This window comes from Passer domesticus, chromosome Z (assembly GCF_036417665.1).
Source record: "Passer domesticus isolate bPasDom1 chromosome Z, bPasDom1.hap1, whole genome shotgun sequence".
Lineage (NCBI taxonomy): Eukaryota > Metazoa > Chordata > Aves > Passeriformes > Passeridae > Passer > Passer domesticus.
The window spans coordinates 76,326,504-76,340,531 of record NC_087512.1 but is presented as its reverse complement, the minus strand read 5'-3'; the positions used below and the strand labels follow the sequence as shown (position 1 = coordinate 76,340,531).

General features: G+C 52.4%; 1 protein-coding gene and 1 long non-coding RNA gene across 2 annotated transcripts; one reads left to right on the top strand and one right to left on the bottom strand.

The window, feature by feature from the left end:
• The first annotated feature begins 425 nt into the window (after window positions 1-425).
• LOC135290007 (uncharacterized) lies at window positions 426-2,062 on the top strand. Its single transcript, XR_010352765.1, has 3 exons — window positions 426-526; window positions 1,057-1,143; window positions 1,994-2,062. It is a non-coding gene; the product is annotated as an uncharacterized LOC135290007 (long non-coding RNA).
• Window positions 2,063-3,528: 1,466 nt separating this feature from the next.
• LOC135290458 (uncharacterized) lies at window positions 3,529-6,862 on the bottom strand. Its single transcript, XM_064404376.1, has 5 exons — window positions 6,798-6,862; window positions 6,594-6,686; window positions 5,816-5,941; window positions 5,302-5,452; window positions 3,529-5,161 (listed from the first exon to the last, which is right to left on the bottom strand). Exons 1-5 carry the CDS (start codon window positions 6,823-6,825, stop codon window positions 4,849-4,851), a joined length of 711 nt encoding a protein of 236 aa, XP_064260446.1. The 5' UTR covers window positions 6,826-6,862; the 3' UTR covers window positions 3,529-4,848.
• Window positions 6,863-14,028: the final 7,166 nt, after the last annotated feature.

Here is a 14,028-nt window from a genome sequence, read left to right as displayed (position 1 = left end):
CAAGCCTTTTTCCCTTGCATCTTGCAGGAGGCTCTGGAGATGTTGCTCTCGGGGGGGCCTCCAACAGCTCAAGACCATCCCTTGGCTGATTATCATTACGCAGGTAACCTAAGCCCAGCTTCTTCCTTCACTGACACATGCTGCCGTGCCCTTAATGGCCGTGTCAAGCATTTCTGCTTCAATTAGTTGTGCTTTAAACTAGCACAAGATCTCGTCTTCTCTGGGGATGGGGAAAGCACCAGCATCTACTCCTTCAGCTTGACTCGTTTTCCATGCTTTTTTCCCTGGGGAATGCCTGCTCTCGTCTTCATCCCCTTCTGAGGGAGCAGACACGCACACACGTGAATGACAGCTGGAGCCAGCTTGCTTTCGGCAGCCAGTGGGATCTGCTTCAAGGGGCTAGAGGGATCAATTCAGCTGCTGCTTTTTCTTGCCAGGCTCTGATAGATGGACAGCTGAGGAGAAGGAGGCCTTCCAAAAGGCTTTCCACACCTACGGCAAGGATTTCCATCTCATCCAGAAGCAGGTAAAGCCACAGGACATACCTCACCTTGGCAGATCATCAGAAGGGACATGTTAATTATTGCTGGTACCAAATACTGCACCTATGTCCCTCTCTTCTCAAGTACCAAAACTGTTAAAGTAGTCACAGAACAGGACATGGAAGGCCTGCGTGAAAATGGTGATCCTGCCTCTGCAGCCCTTCTCTCCAGGCTGTTTTGGAAGACAAAGCTCTGTTCTGTCAGACTTGTCTCCCAGGTGTGCTGTTGCTTCCACAACACCTTGTGCTGGGATAACTGCAGTGAACGGGGCAAAGAAGAACTCTGCTAGAGGGACTTGGTGTTGATCTGTGCATTATATGTGTTACCACGTAGCATAAGACTCGGTTTATTACATTGCATAATGCCTCTCTGACTCCTGCATATTGATTTCATTTTACACCCTCCTCAATTTTCTCCATGACTTTAATTCCTACTTTACTCTGTATTCTCATTGTTCTCCAATGCACCCTACAGGACGGCCGTTTCAGATTCCTTCTTTTGCTTTTCACAACAGATCCCAAGTAAGACCGTGGCACAGTGTGTGGAGTACTACTACTGCTGGAAAAAAGAGCAGAAACTTGCCAGCAGCACTCTTGCTCAGGTGAGTGGGAAGAAAATCCAGACATGCCAGCAGGGTCAAGAAACTGGCAGAAGGGCACAAACCCTGCGGCAAGCCATGCCAGACACCGCTTTGCCTGGCTCCCTTGGTCCCACGCAGCAGGAGAGGCGCAGCAGGTGCTGCCCGGGGCTTTCTTGTGCTGCTGCCCTGAAATACAGAATTGTGGAGCATAACCTTGACCAAACGAAGCAGCACCGCCACCAAAATGGGCTTTGACTCTCTACAAATCGGTTTCTCAAAGGCTGGCACCCTCAGATTCCTATCAGACCCTTCATTCCCCACTGCTTGCTAACATCAGCCATCTGGGCTGCCTTCATGGAGATGCTGCCAAATTTTAGAGACCTTTTGTAGCACCCCAGCGTATCCTCAAGAAGGAGCTGCCGGTGCTATGGCACCTTTAATACTTTCCTTACCAGCAAACAGCAATTTGCTTCACAGAGAGAGACAGAGAGAGGGAGAGAGAGAGATTATTTTGGGTAGCAGAAAATGGGTAATCATGTGTCTTCACTAGTGTGATTGAATGTACAATCCATGCCCTAGACATGTGGGGAGGAAAACCAGAGATAAATAGATGTTAGGCAGAGAGGTAGAAATAAGACATGTAGAACTAGAGATAGGCACGTATTTATCCCACCCCCTTAGAGCTGTAGGAGTATTTTCCTCCAAGTGCTGGGTTGGCAGCCTGCCGCAGCCCACTGCCATATCCAGCCCTTTTCTCAGCTCTTCTGGGTTTGGAAGAATTTGCTTAGGCCAATAGATTTTTGGGGTGGATGCTGTGAATTCCAGCTTTCTGAGAGGAAGGAACCACTGATAAGGATTCTTTGATTTCCAGACTGCGGGCAAACGGAAGAGGAGGAAAAGCCCTCCCAGGAAGGAGACTGGGGAGACCGGGAAGAGAAGCCGCAAGCGGGCTGGCAGCGCGGAGTGTCCCTGCTGCCAACCGCGCCAGCCGCCCCAGCCGGCGGGAGGCCCCTTTCCGTGCGGGCAGTGCCAACGGTGCGCGAGCTCCTCCTCCTTCTGCTCCCAGCTGCCCCTTTGGCCTAAAGCACGCTGACCCTTTCCAAAGGCACCACAGGGCAAGCTGAGGCCACTTGCAGGATCGCCCCGGCAGCCGTGCTCAAGCTTACAGCCCACTTGAAACCCAAACAGCTTCGTTCAAACCCAGCATTCCCAGTGAAACCTTGCCATGCCCCAACAAGACACAGTTCATACAAGCAGGAACACATGCATCAAAGCTTGCTTTGATGCTGCTGATCCAATTAAACCTAGGAGGAAGCAAAAGGAGGAAGACATTTCAAAGAATTGGAACCAGAACGATCAGACTCACAGTGCTGATCACTTTATAAATGTGTCACAGCCTGAAAAGATGGAAATTCATCCAAAAAGGGAGATCTCGGCACTTGGCTTAATGGTGTGTATGAAGTTAACAATGGATGGTTTGTTTCCTGTCTTCCAGGGAGTTTGAAACCATCAAGGAGAGGAACAAGCACAGAAGAAGACATCGCCCACGCAAGGATGCACAGCCTCTCCCCAAGAACAAAAGTCCAAATTAGCCCTGCATTTGCCCCAGGCTAGCAAGAGTTAGGCGTCAAGAGGACTAGATAGAAATAATATTGTTTTTCAAGTTTTTAGGATTCTTTATTCTTCTATTAGTTTACATGATAGGAATCTCTCTGTTTATTAGCTAAGATATATAAGTATTATTCAAGATGTATTAGTAGTGTTAGATTTAGCAATAAATGTAAGAGGTTTGGTGTATCTATGCTTCAACTTTTCACATTTTGTCTTTGTTGAGACATGATCTGTCTTTATCATTAAACCAAAGTTTGTTCCATTTTGCCTTTTTGTCTGTATGAAATCCCTGAGGCAATGTTCGTTACATTTCCGTGGTGTTGCACACACGGCATTTGCCCTGAGAGAGCAATGGGGGCACAGGAGTCCCCCCCAGGCCCAGCCCCTGGCTCAGCTGGCAGCACTTCCAGAGGCGTGTCCCCATTACTGCCAATGAAATCATGGTGGAGCTTCCTCCTTTGATTCCTGAACATCTCAGCTGGGAGTGGCTGGGGAGGCTTTGCTGAATTCAATGCATTGGATCTAAAGGAGTGCTCTTGTCTCGCTGTACTTGCTGGGATAAAAGTAGTGGGTTGAGGCCTGGGGTAATCGGCGGAAGAAATGCGGCACTTAATATGAGTGATCAGCAAATCTCAAAACTTTATTGATAGGCACCTACATTTATATTTGTGTTAATGAGGCCAATACGTATTGCAAAAGACAAGCTCATTATTGGTTAGTTACTTATCAGCTAACTACGCCTACCTTAGCATTCTTGTGGCTACTATGTTGCAGCTGTCCACATCTTTTCTTCATATTTCTAACTAACGATCCTCTCCCCCATCCTGATGTTGCACCAAGGGCACAGTGCCCTTGCCAGGTTTGGACATTGACTGCTGACTCCTATCCTCATCTCCTTCTTGCTTAACTAACGCTATTATATCAGTGTGACCTTTGTCAACTAGCTAGCTGTTCACAAAATCCTCCACAAAAGTTCTCTGTTGCATTCCAGCTCTGGGCTTTTTTCCCATACTGCGTGCGACAAGACTGTAATTTTTATTATAATTATATTCACTGTTATCCATCTAATTTTTAAGAAGGCTCCTGTGATTGATAGGACATTCCTTCCCCTCTCACACAGCCCGGCTCCAGCCTTCTGCTCCTTGATGCTCCTCTCTTGAAGCTCTTCAGGGAGGGACTGCCACGACCTAAGTCACCACCTCGGGTCTCCTTGATGTGCTCACTGCTGGACAGCCATCCCTGGCAGAACATCTTTCCCTCTCTGCCCAGACCTTCCTGATTCAGGGCAGCATCCCAAATGAGCTCCCAGAGAAGTTTCTGCATGTCACTGCTAGCCAGCGTGTCCCCGTGCTGGTGCAGGAAAGCTTTGTGAACGGCCACTGCTGGGAAAGCAGGCTGAGGTGGCACAAGCAGCTCCTGTACTGCAGTGCAAGTTTCTCAGAGCTCCTTGTCACAGCCCCAGCCCTGCTCCCAGCTCTGTGCGTTCTGCCCCAACAGAAACAGCCGCAGCAGGCAAGAACTTACTGCTTTTGGAAAAATATTTATTTATCAAGATCAAGAAAACAATCATTGTCTGCTAATACCAAGTATCACTATCACTAAATGTACCACTATCACAAAAACAATCACCATCCTCCAATATTAACAATCACTATCGCTAATACAATCACTGTCCTCTAATATCAAAGAACGCTATCATTAAAACAATCACTATCCTCTAATATTAACTATCACTATCATTAAAACAACCACCACCCTCTAATATCAAGTATCCCTATCACTAGCACTAAAAGAATCACTACCACTATCACTATTTATGACTATCACTATCACTAATACAATCACCCTCCTCTAATATCAAGTAACGCTATCATTAAAACCATCACTATCCCCTAATATTAACTAACGCTATCATTAAAACCATCACTATCCTCTAATATTAACTATCACTATCATTAAAACAACCACCACCCTCTAATATCAAGTGTCCCTATCACTATCACTAAAAGAATCACTACCACTATCACTATTTATGGCTATCACTATTTATGGCTATCACTATCACTAATCATCATCCTCTAACAGATAGTAGTCCTGCAGGTATTGGTAGGAGGGCTAAGAGGATGCTGTGGGCTGAGGTGACTCCAGGGAAATCCAGTGGTCCCGTGAAGAGGCGTTGTCAGCCAGAGCACAGAAGGAGCAGGTGGGCAGAGGTGACGGGTATGCGCTCATGTTCTTGTACAGCTGGGCGAGCTCTGCTGCAAAGAGCTCAGGAAACAGGTGGCAGCTGTCCCTGAACCCGTTGCCTTGGGCTCTCTCGCCGCTTCCCGCTCCTTCTCCTGACTCTGCTTCACCTCTAGGCTGACCACAGCTTTCCCAGGAAGAGTCCCAGTCCTGTCCTGTTGCCTCTTTGTCCTCCTGGCTCCTCCTGTAGAAACAGATTTCCAAGAAGACTCCTCACAGATAGGAATTTGGAGCACAGTTTCCTCAGAGCCCTGCTAGGAGCCGCCTGGGCACTCCTGCATGCTGCAAAGACTTCCTTGCCAATGGCAGCAATTAATAACTCACCTGTCTCTCTTCAGCAGCTGATGCATGACTAGATAGCCAGACACTGCCCCAAGCAGAAGCAAAGCTGAGGCTGCTACTGTCCCTACTAGGATGTAGTACTTGCTCGGGTCACGGTGTCCAGCAGTCTGGGCTTTTTGCCCACCGGATGACCCTGGCAGGAGAAGAGACAATGCAAGAGTCAGCGTTTGTGCTCTGCACTAGGCATAACCCCACAGTGTGCTTCAGATGCCCAAGGACTGGCACTGCTAGTGGATCAGAACTGACATCTGATGCTGTCTTCAGAGATGGCTTCCTCTGGCTCTGGTGTCTTAGCATCAGGGACCAAGAGGGATCCCATCAAGCTCTCATGCACAAGAGCCCAGGGTGTGCCAGGGAGCAGCACTGCCCCATCTAGTCCTCCGGGCTGCAGGCCCGGGCTGTGTGCTGGGCACCTGCAATTCACCCATGGAGAGCACTGCAGGGATGCAGCAGAAATGCTGCTCTTTGCCCAAGACAGCACCTAGCAAGCACTCACCTGAATATTCCTCAGGCTCAGCAAGTGTCCTGGTGTCCTCTATTGGTTCTCTTTTTTCATGTGAGCCTGGCACACTGTCACTTTCTTCCACAGCTAAGGTCTCCGGCACAGTCTCAGAATCTGTCTCTTCAGAAAAAAAAAACATTGCACACATTAACCAGAAGCCACTGCCCCTCAGCACAAGCAGGGTACCATGGCCTGGGCATTCCGGCAAGCAGCGCTGACGAGGCCGCTGTCCCCCCCCAAGACAGGAGGAATCGACAGCTGGATTTTCTGCAGTGCAACAAGAAGTGCAGACCCAAACCAGCCAAGACTTAATCAACCAAATGACCCACAGAAGGAGTACCTTCAGGTTCCCCCTCACCCTTGGACTCCAGCTTCAAGCCATCCCTGAGCCTGAGCTTTGCAAGGGGCAGCCAAGGCTTGCTCTGATGTCATTGCTGCTTCCATGCTGTGCTGAGCGTGTGGCGAACCCAAATTCAGCACTGGCCTTTGCCCAAGATCTGGATGCCAATGTCTGCACAGAGCAGCCCTGGCCAGGAATGCTACAACTGCAGCAGCAGCTGGAGAAGCCCCTGGCAGTCATCTGGAAGCACAGCTGCGAGCAGAGGCTGTGCTGGACCATTTCTAGGGCTCCCTGCAGGAGGTGTGAAATGGAGTGGGCCTGCAGCAAGACTCTGACTGAGTGCTTCTGGCTGTCCAGGATACAGCACATGCCTACAGGAAGCAAAAGCTCAGCTTCCCGGCTGCCAGGGTTAACAGAGTGGGATATACTAACCAGATGGGGCTTCATGCAAGGCTGCCAGGAGCTCCTCTGGAACATCCGGCAATCCTTCAGGGAACTCTTCAGGAACCTTGTCATCGTTCATCCCTATTGTCAGATTTACAAAAGCACGTTAACCTATGACAGTATTTTTCTCGTGAATAAAACAGGGAAAAGGGGCGCTCCTTTTTGTAAAGGCAGGACAGACTGACTACTCACGCTTGAGGTACCAGCTCGGAGTCAGCATGGTATCTGCCCCTCGCTCAGGGGCTGAAAGAGCACTCTCTGTGTCCACAACTACAACCAAAGTAGTTACAACCCACAAGAAGTTACCATCACGTGCACTGCCCTGATGGGCACACCTCAAGGCCTGGATGTGGGAGGCACTGCTCGGGCACGCTCAGGCAGGTCTGCATCCTCACAGCTGCAGGGGGGTCTGGCTGCCCTTGGGACACTGAGCTGGCAGCTCCCACATGAAGGGAAAAGCTGTGGCGTGCCCACACGATCTGTGTGCGGGTCAGCCCTGGAGCCGGGCCAGAAGGCTGGACAACCAGAGCGGAGGGACGGACAGCCACTGCTGAGTGATGGAGAACTGGTGCTGAGCTTCCGGGCCTGACCCGACCCTCCCCACATCCTTGCTCCTTAGGAAGCTCTCTCCATGCTGCACCCTAAAGCAGCTGCAGCCCCTCACACCTCCCCTGGAGCCTCTGCCCCTCTGCCTGCCCCGTGCTGCCTTCCTGGCTCAGCCATCCCTGCTCCCGGCCCCGCTGCTGCCAGCCAGGGCTGTGTGCTGGCCCCTGCCTGCCTACCTGCTCCCTGCCCAGCTGCTGCAGCACTCTGGGCATTCTGGGCTGGCAGGGCCACGAGAAAGAGCAGCAGGAGGTAGCGGCTCAGGACCATGATCCCCCCTGCTAGCAACACTCTGCTGCTGCTGCTGCTGCTGCTGCTGCTGCTGCTGCAGTGTTGCCCAGAGCGAGCACTGAAGAGCACAGTGGGGCTCTGGAACGTGACATCAAACAGAGCTCTGTGACCTCATAACAAAGTGATGGCTGTGAAGGCCCCAGTGTACACCCACGTTGCCTGTGAATTCCTGCACCTCCCCTCTACTGAATTTCCTTCTTCTGCACAGGAATGGAAGGAGCCAAATGGAGAAGGGCTGGAGTATTTTGGAGGCAGCATTGTGCATGGGAATGCAGAGGCACTCATGTCTTATTCCTCCGAAATTCCCTAGAAGAAGACCTGGATGAAGGCTGCTGTAAAAAGCCCAAATTCAAGAGTGTTTCTTTGGTAGTATTTTTGTCTGAAAGAATTGTGGCAAAAACCTGCTTTTCCCATGACTTCTGCTACACTTTCATGACCCTTGATGGCAGCACTGCTTCCATCCTCCACTGTCACGCAAACATGGCTGTGCAGTGCTGACGCATCTCCCCCGTCAGCCTGCTTTACTCCCTTTTCCACTTCCAATGCTACTTAAAGCTCTCTCAAGGAGCCCTGCTAACTCTGGAGCCAAGAGCCTTTTTCCCTTTGAGGCCGATGTAGCCCATGTGCCACCATCAGGCCTGCTGTCCTGTAGAGTAACCCACGCTCAAACTCCCACACTGTTGCTGGGAACACCAGGCTGCCGGCCATTCACCTCTAGAGCCTTCCTGGGTCTGGCTCACTGCACGTGGCGGAAGAAAATACCACATGTGCCCCAGATCCCTCAAGCAGTCATCCAGAGCCCCTGAGCTCCCTCTGCCTTGTCCTCGGACACCATCAGGCACCGCCACGGGACACACACAAATGTCTTGGTTGCTGCAGATATCAGGTAACACTGCTGGCCTTTTAGCCGAGCAGCTCTTCTGGCAAATAAATATGCATGACTTATGTGTGCCAGGCAACCTACGCTCAGAAGCTCTTGGACAGCCTTCTAGAGCACCTTTGGTACAGTTGTCCCTGAAGCACCACTTAACCCCCAGGTGTTTCCAGCTGCAAGCAAAGAGGCACTGACAGATTTCCACCCTTCGGGTCTCTCTCCAAGGCTCGTAAGAGTCCTATGCAGCTGACAAGCTGCAGAAACTCGGCCCATGGAATCTGGAATCTCGGCTCTGGAATCAAGCACACATCACTGCCCACCGTGAAGGCCGCAGCCCATAATGAGCAGAGGGCCAGAGCAGGCTGGAGGGTGTCTTGGTGACATCTCCTTCCTACGTAGGACCCAGGCAGGCTGCCCAGCTGCCTCGGCCTTGGCTCTGAACACCATCTCGGGCCCTCCATTCCTGCCCGAGGGGAGGCACCGATGAACACGGCCCTCCTTTGTTCCTTGAGGGGCCACACGCCCAGGCTCTCCCTTACCCCACTCCGCGCCACTGTGCTGCTCGGCGGCCCGTCACCAGCTGTGGCACCAGTGTCCCCAGAGCTCCTGTGCTGCTGCTGAAGCCGCCTGCGGCGTGTGGCCCGGCGGGGCGGCAGCGCTGCCCGCAGCCCGCGGCCTCCTCGTCCCCTGCTGCCGCCATTGCGCACGGGGCCCTGAGGGGCGGGCACGGGGCTGCGGAGCTGTGCCGGCCCCGCTTGCCGGGCCTCAGCCCCAGCTGCTGCCGCTGGCTGGCAGCGACCACTGCAGCAGGAAAACACCTCGGGCTTTACTGGAGTGCATACAAAAACTGCCCCTGGGCTTCTCCTTGTGTGTTGCTCTAGCCACTTGCCCGTCCCTTGCTTGCCCGCTATAGCCCTGTTCTTCGCCACTCGCTCTCTATTTTGTTGTCCCTCCAAAGCTTCTTCAACAGTCTCCATCCCGCCCCAGCCCAGCGTTCGCTCTCTCCTGCTCCCTCCTGCTCATTCTGCGTCTCTTCCTCTGTCCCTGCTGCCCCTTCCCGCAGCTCCGGCCCCGTTCCCTGGCCCTCTTTTGCTCCCCTTGTCTCTCCGTTCTGCTTCCTGCCCCTGTCTCTTGGGTCTCTATTTCTCGGCTCCGCTCCCTGGGCCATGCTCGCTTCAGACTCCCAGGCGAACCGCCCCGGCAGCCGCTCTCTGCAGCCGGGACACGGGGGGGAGCTCTCCTGCGGCGGCACGACAGCGGCCAATGGGGCCCGGCACTGGCGCCTCGGCCCTGGCGCCGGAGCGGGGCCGCTCCCAGGCAGCGGCGGCAGCTGGAGCTGTGGCCCGGGAAGCGGGGCCGGCACAGCCCCACAGCCCCGGGCCCGCCCCTCCCGGCCCCAGTGGCAGAGAGCAGGGATGAGGTGGCAAACCAAGGCACTGGCCACTGGACAGAGCAACACGCAAGGCAAATGCCAGGCACGCTTTTTGCCGGACCCCATTGAATCCAGAGGTCTTTTGCTGCTGCAGTGGCACGTCAGCTCCCTCAGAAGCAGCCGAGGCCTTTCAGAAAGGGCACTGCAGGGCATGAGCATGCATATGTCCCACAGCTCTCAGTTGTGCATCTGGAAGGCTGCAAGTGTGGGTGTCTATATGAGAAGAGTTTGTGAGGCTTGCTTCAAGGCTTGAGGCACAGCTCTCTTCTGAACAGAGCCTTGGGCTGCCCTCTCAGGAGGTGGCTATCTCAGAGCTGCTGCTATCTCAGACAGGCCCATGAGAGACAGCGCAGAGGCGCAGCCAGAGCTGCTGTGGAGAGCAGAGGAGAGGAACAAGGCTGAGGAGCTCAGTGGTTCCTCTTCATCACTTCAAAGGGAAGAGCATTGTCTTGGGACAGTCTTTACCGCCCGAGCAAGAAGTAGAAGGACCCCCCCAAAAGCCCACTGTCCAGAGATGCCTTCAAGCATCTCTCCGGCAATTGCTGCCGGCAATATCCTCCCCACACACTGCAGGCAACAGTCAGCCTCAACAGCAGCTGTGCTGCGTTCCTTGGACAGCAGCTTTGCTGCACTCACACCTCCAGCTTTGGCTGCAGATGGCCCAGCTGGAGCAGGCATGGGCAAAGGCCTGCAGGACCACCGTCAGTCAGACTCGTGAGCCCAGGACAGCAGTTCCCTGGCATGCTGGTTTCTTGCAGTGCCTCGCTTTCTTCATCTGAGACAGGCACTCCGTCACTTCTTTCCACCTGGAAGGCCTTCCTACATTCCATCACTTGAGAAATCCAGCAGGAAATACCCCCATCTATATTGCCTGAGTCTTCATCTCCCTGAACTAAAAGTTAAGTCAAGTCCAAAAACAGGGATAAAGGAGCCTCCAACTGCCACACTCTCTCAAGCAAAAGATCACATCAAAGTTTGTGGTAATTGGCGGAAGAAATGCGGCACTCAATGAGTGATCAGCAAATCTCAAAACTTTATTGATAGGCACATACATTTATATTGGTGTTAATGAGGCCAATACATTGCAAAAGGCGAGCTCATTACTGGTTAGTTACTTATCAGCTAACTACGCCTACCTTAGAATTCTTGTGGCTACTATGTTGCAGCTGTCCACATCTTTTCTTCATATTTCTAACTAACGATCCTCTCCCCCATCCTGATGTTGCACCAAGGGCACAGTGCCCTTGCCTGATTTAGACACTGACTGCTGGCTCCTATACCCATCTCCTTCTTGCTTAACTAACGGTATTATATCAGTGTGACCTTTGTCAGCTAGCCAGCTGTTCACAAAATCCTCCACAGTGGAGAGCTGAAGGGGGAAGCTTTGCCCCTCAGCCTTGAAGTCTTGTTGAGGAGCTGCTTCTTCTCTGAGGGATGCACACCAATGATGTTTATCCAAGCCCTGCAGATTCATTCCTGAGCTTCCTGACTCGCCACAGAGACTTTGAGGCTGTCATGTTGGGGCACAAATTTAAGTCTGGGAACTTCTTGAAATGCTTCAAGTACTCTGTTTTTGTTTGGGTTTTTTTTTTTAGGGTTTTTTTTTGTTGTTGTTGTTTGTTTGGTGGTCTTGTTTAGACTCGGTTCCCTTGGACGAGGACACGAGGCTTGACTCCATTTTCATCAGAGGGCTGATTTATTATGATATATATTATACTAAAATACTACATTACAACTATACTAAAAGAACAGAGAGAGGAAGATCATAAGGCTACAAAGACAAGAATAGAATAGGAATGAAATAACAAAAACATGTGACTGCTCACAGCCTTGACACAGGTGGCTGTGATTGGTCACTGATTGAAAACAATCCACATGAACTAATGGAAGATGCACCCGTGGCACTCCACAGCAGCAGATAGTTATTGTTTACATTTCTTTCCTGAGGCTCTCAGCTCCTCAGGACAGGAAAAATCCTAGCAGAGGCTTTTTCTCTAAAATATCATGGCAACATCTCACCCTTTTAAATTTATTAAATTAAATAGAAAAAGAAATGTTTGCAATCTCTTCTACTGGGGCTTTGCAGAAGAGAGAACAACACCTCTTGAGGTTCATCTGTTGCCAATCAAAATCTCAATCATCTGCTGATGTGGAATGGTCAGGGAAATTCTTCACCTGTAAAACATTCAGGGAAATTCTTCACTTAACAAACATCAAATTCTATCATATCACTTAAACAATCTTAAAATATAAGAAAATGCAAAAACTCATGCAAGGAAAGTTCATTGTTTCAAGTCCAAGCAGCTGAATTTCAGGACAAAGTCCATGGACTGAAGATGTTCTTCTTTGACATCTCTGGAAGTCCCCTTTGGTCCTGAAACAGGCTTGCAGAATTCTGAAACAAAGAACTGCTAAAGAAAACAAGAGTCATCAAACAATTCATTGACAGTCATGAAACAATTGAGAGAGAAAATTCTGGAATGCCCTGGCCACAGCCCTTCACTGAACCACTTGGGCTGAGGCTAATTTTTGACTTTTCAATGCTTTTGAACTGCTAGCTCTTTCCACTTTTCTTTTTTTTTTTTTTTTTTTTTTTTTTTTCAAAAGAAGAGAGAAGAGCAACAGCAGCAGCAGAGGGTCTCTAGGACCCTTGGGTGGCCCTGGTCCTGGTGGGCGGAGCAGAGAACCCAGACCTGGCTCACAGAATGGTGGCCCAGGTCCCTGTGGGGAAAGCAAAACCAGCACTGGACGGGGCAGTGGCCCCGGCCCAGGGAAATGAGCCAAACGGCCCAGAACCAGCCTGTGAGGCGTGCTCTGCATGCTCAGAACCTGGCAGGACCATGCTGCCAGTGTCTTCAGAGCAGAAATGACCCAATGCTTCCTCCCCCCAGCAGCACCGCTGCACACCGGCAGCTCGGGAAGAGAAGTTTTCTCAGGAATTGTCATCCCAGATCTGAGGGTTTCTTGTCTCCAGAGCAAGCGAGCAATGCTTGCTTTGCTCTGTTTCCCTTGCTCCTGTAATGCAAATGCCACTTCTCCTGCATTCTGCCCCTCGGCACCACCCCCATCCCCACTGGGCTAGGAACCAGAGGCAGATGCCACAGGAGCCAACTCCCCCACGCTGCTGGGGCGCTCGGGGGAAGGCAGGCACCCCAACTCCCAGGGAGAAGCCCCCGACCACACGCGAAGTGACCCAGAAACCATACTGATTTTAAACACAGCCAGCCAAACTGCTCCTGCAGTCAGCTGGAGGGCCACGCTTCCTCCACGGAAGGACAGGCTCTTCGCAGGGTCTGATGCGACTGATGGAGCTTCGGAAACCAGCGGGACAACTGGGGTGGGCGGTGCGGGCAGCACGGGCGCTGGTGTTGACTCTTGAGTCGATCCCATGGGCTCAGCACTATTCTCAGCAAGCTCATGCACTGCAATTGGATCGGCAGGGAGCGGCGGGACAGGCGGGGGCGGCGGGCTCGGAGCGGGGTCGGCCCGCGCAGGCGCCGCCTGCACCGTTGTGAATTCAGTTGCCGGCTGGGATGCAGAGGGAGAAGACACGGAGGCAGCTCCTGCAGCTCCCGGGAACAGCAGCACAGCCGGGGAATCACTGTTGTTGATCGCGTTGCCTGGCAACACGGGCGGATCGGCGGGAGGCGGTTCCGGGTGCCGCGGCGCAGGCGCAGTTATCAGAGCCGGCGGAGCTGGCTCGGGCGGCTGCGGGGCCGCGGGCGGAGCCGGCTGAGGCGGAGCCGGCTGAGGCGGAGCCGCCGGCTGAGGCGGAGCCGGCTGAGGCGGAGCCTCCGGCTGAGGCGCCTCCTGCGGGGCTGGCTGAGGCGGAGCCGGATCTGCTCCCTCCCGGGGTGGGGGAAGTGGAGAATTTCGCGGCGAAGCGGGCGGGGCCGGCCCGGAAAGCGGCGGGTTTGGTTTTTCATCCCCCCCAGGAGAAGGAGCAGGGGGGGAAGGTAGATCTGTTTGCTCCAAGGGAGCGGAGAAAAACTTTTGTTCAGCTGTGGGCAATGCGGGGGGGCTGCAAACCTGTGGTTTGTCTTCTTTGAGAGGCTTTTTTCGTGTTGAAGCTGGCGGGGACAGAAAGCGACTGCGCGCCCGAGCCAGGATGTCTCTCGCATTGTGCTATCTTTTCAAAATAAAGAAATAAATCTGTACGTGTATTTCATACATCATTGGGGATGAAACACGCTGGACTATTGTCCACGAAAAGGCAGCGTCTA

Coding starts and splice junctions, on each gene's coding strand:
- LOC135290458 (XM_064404376.1), bottom strand. CDS start 6,825: ATGCTGACTCCGAGCTGGTACCTCAAGC. Junction 6,687..6,797: donor TCCGAGCTGGTACCTCAAGC/GTGAGTAGTCAG, acceptor ATCTGACAATAG/GGATGAACGATGACAAGGTT. Junction 5,453..5,815: donor TGAGCCTGAGGAATATTCAG/GTGAGTGCTTGC, acceptor TTCTCCTGCCAG/GGTCATCCGGTGGGCAAAAA.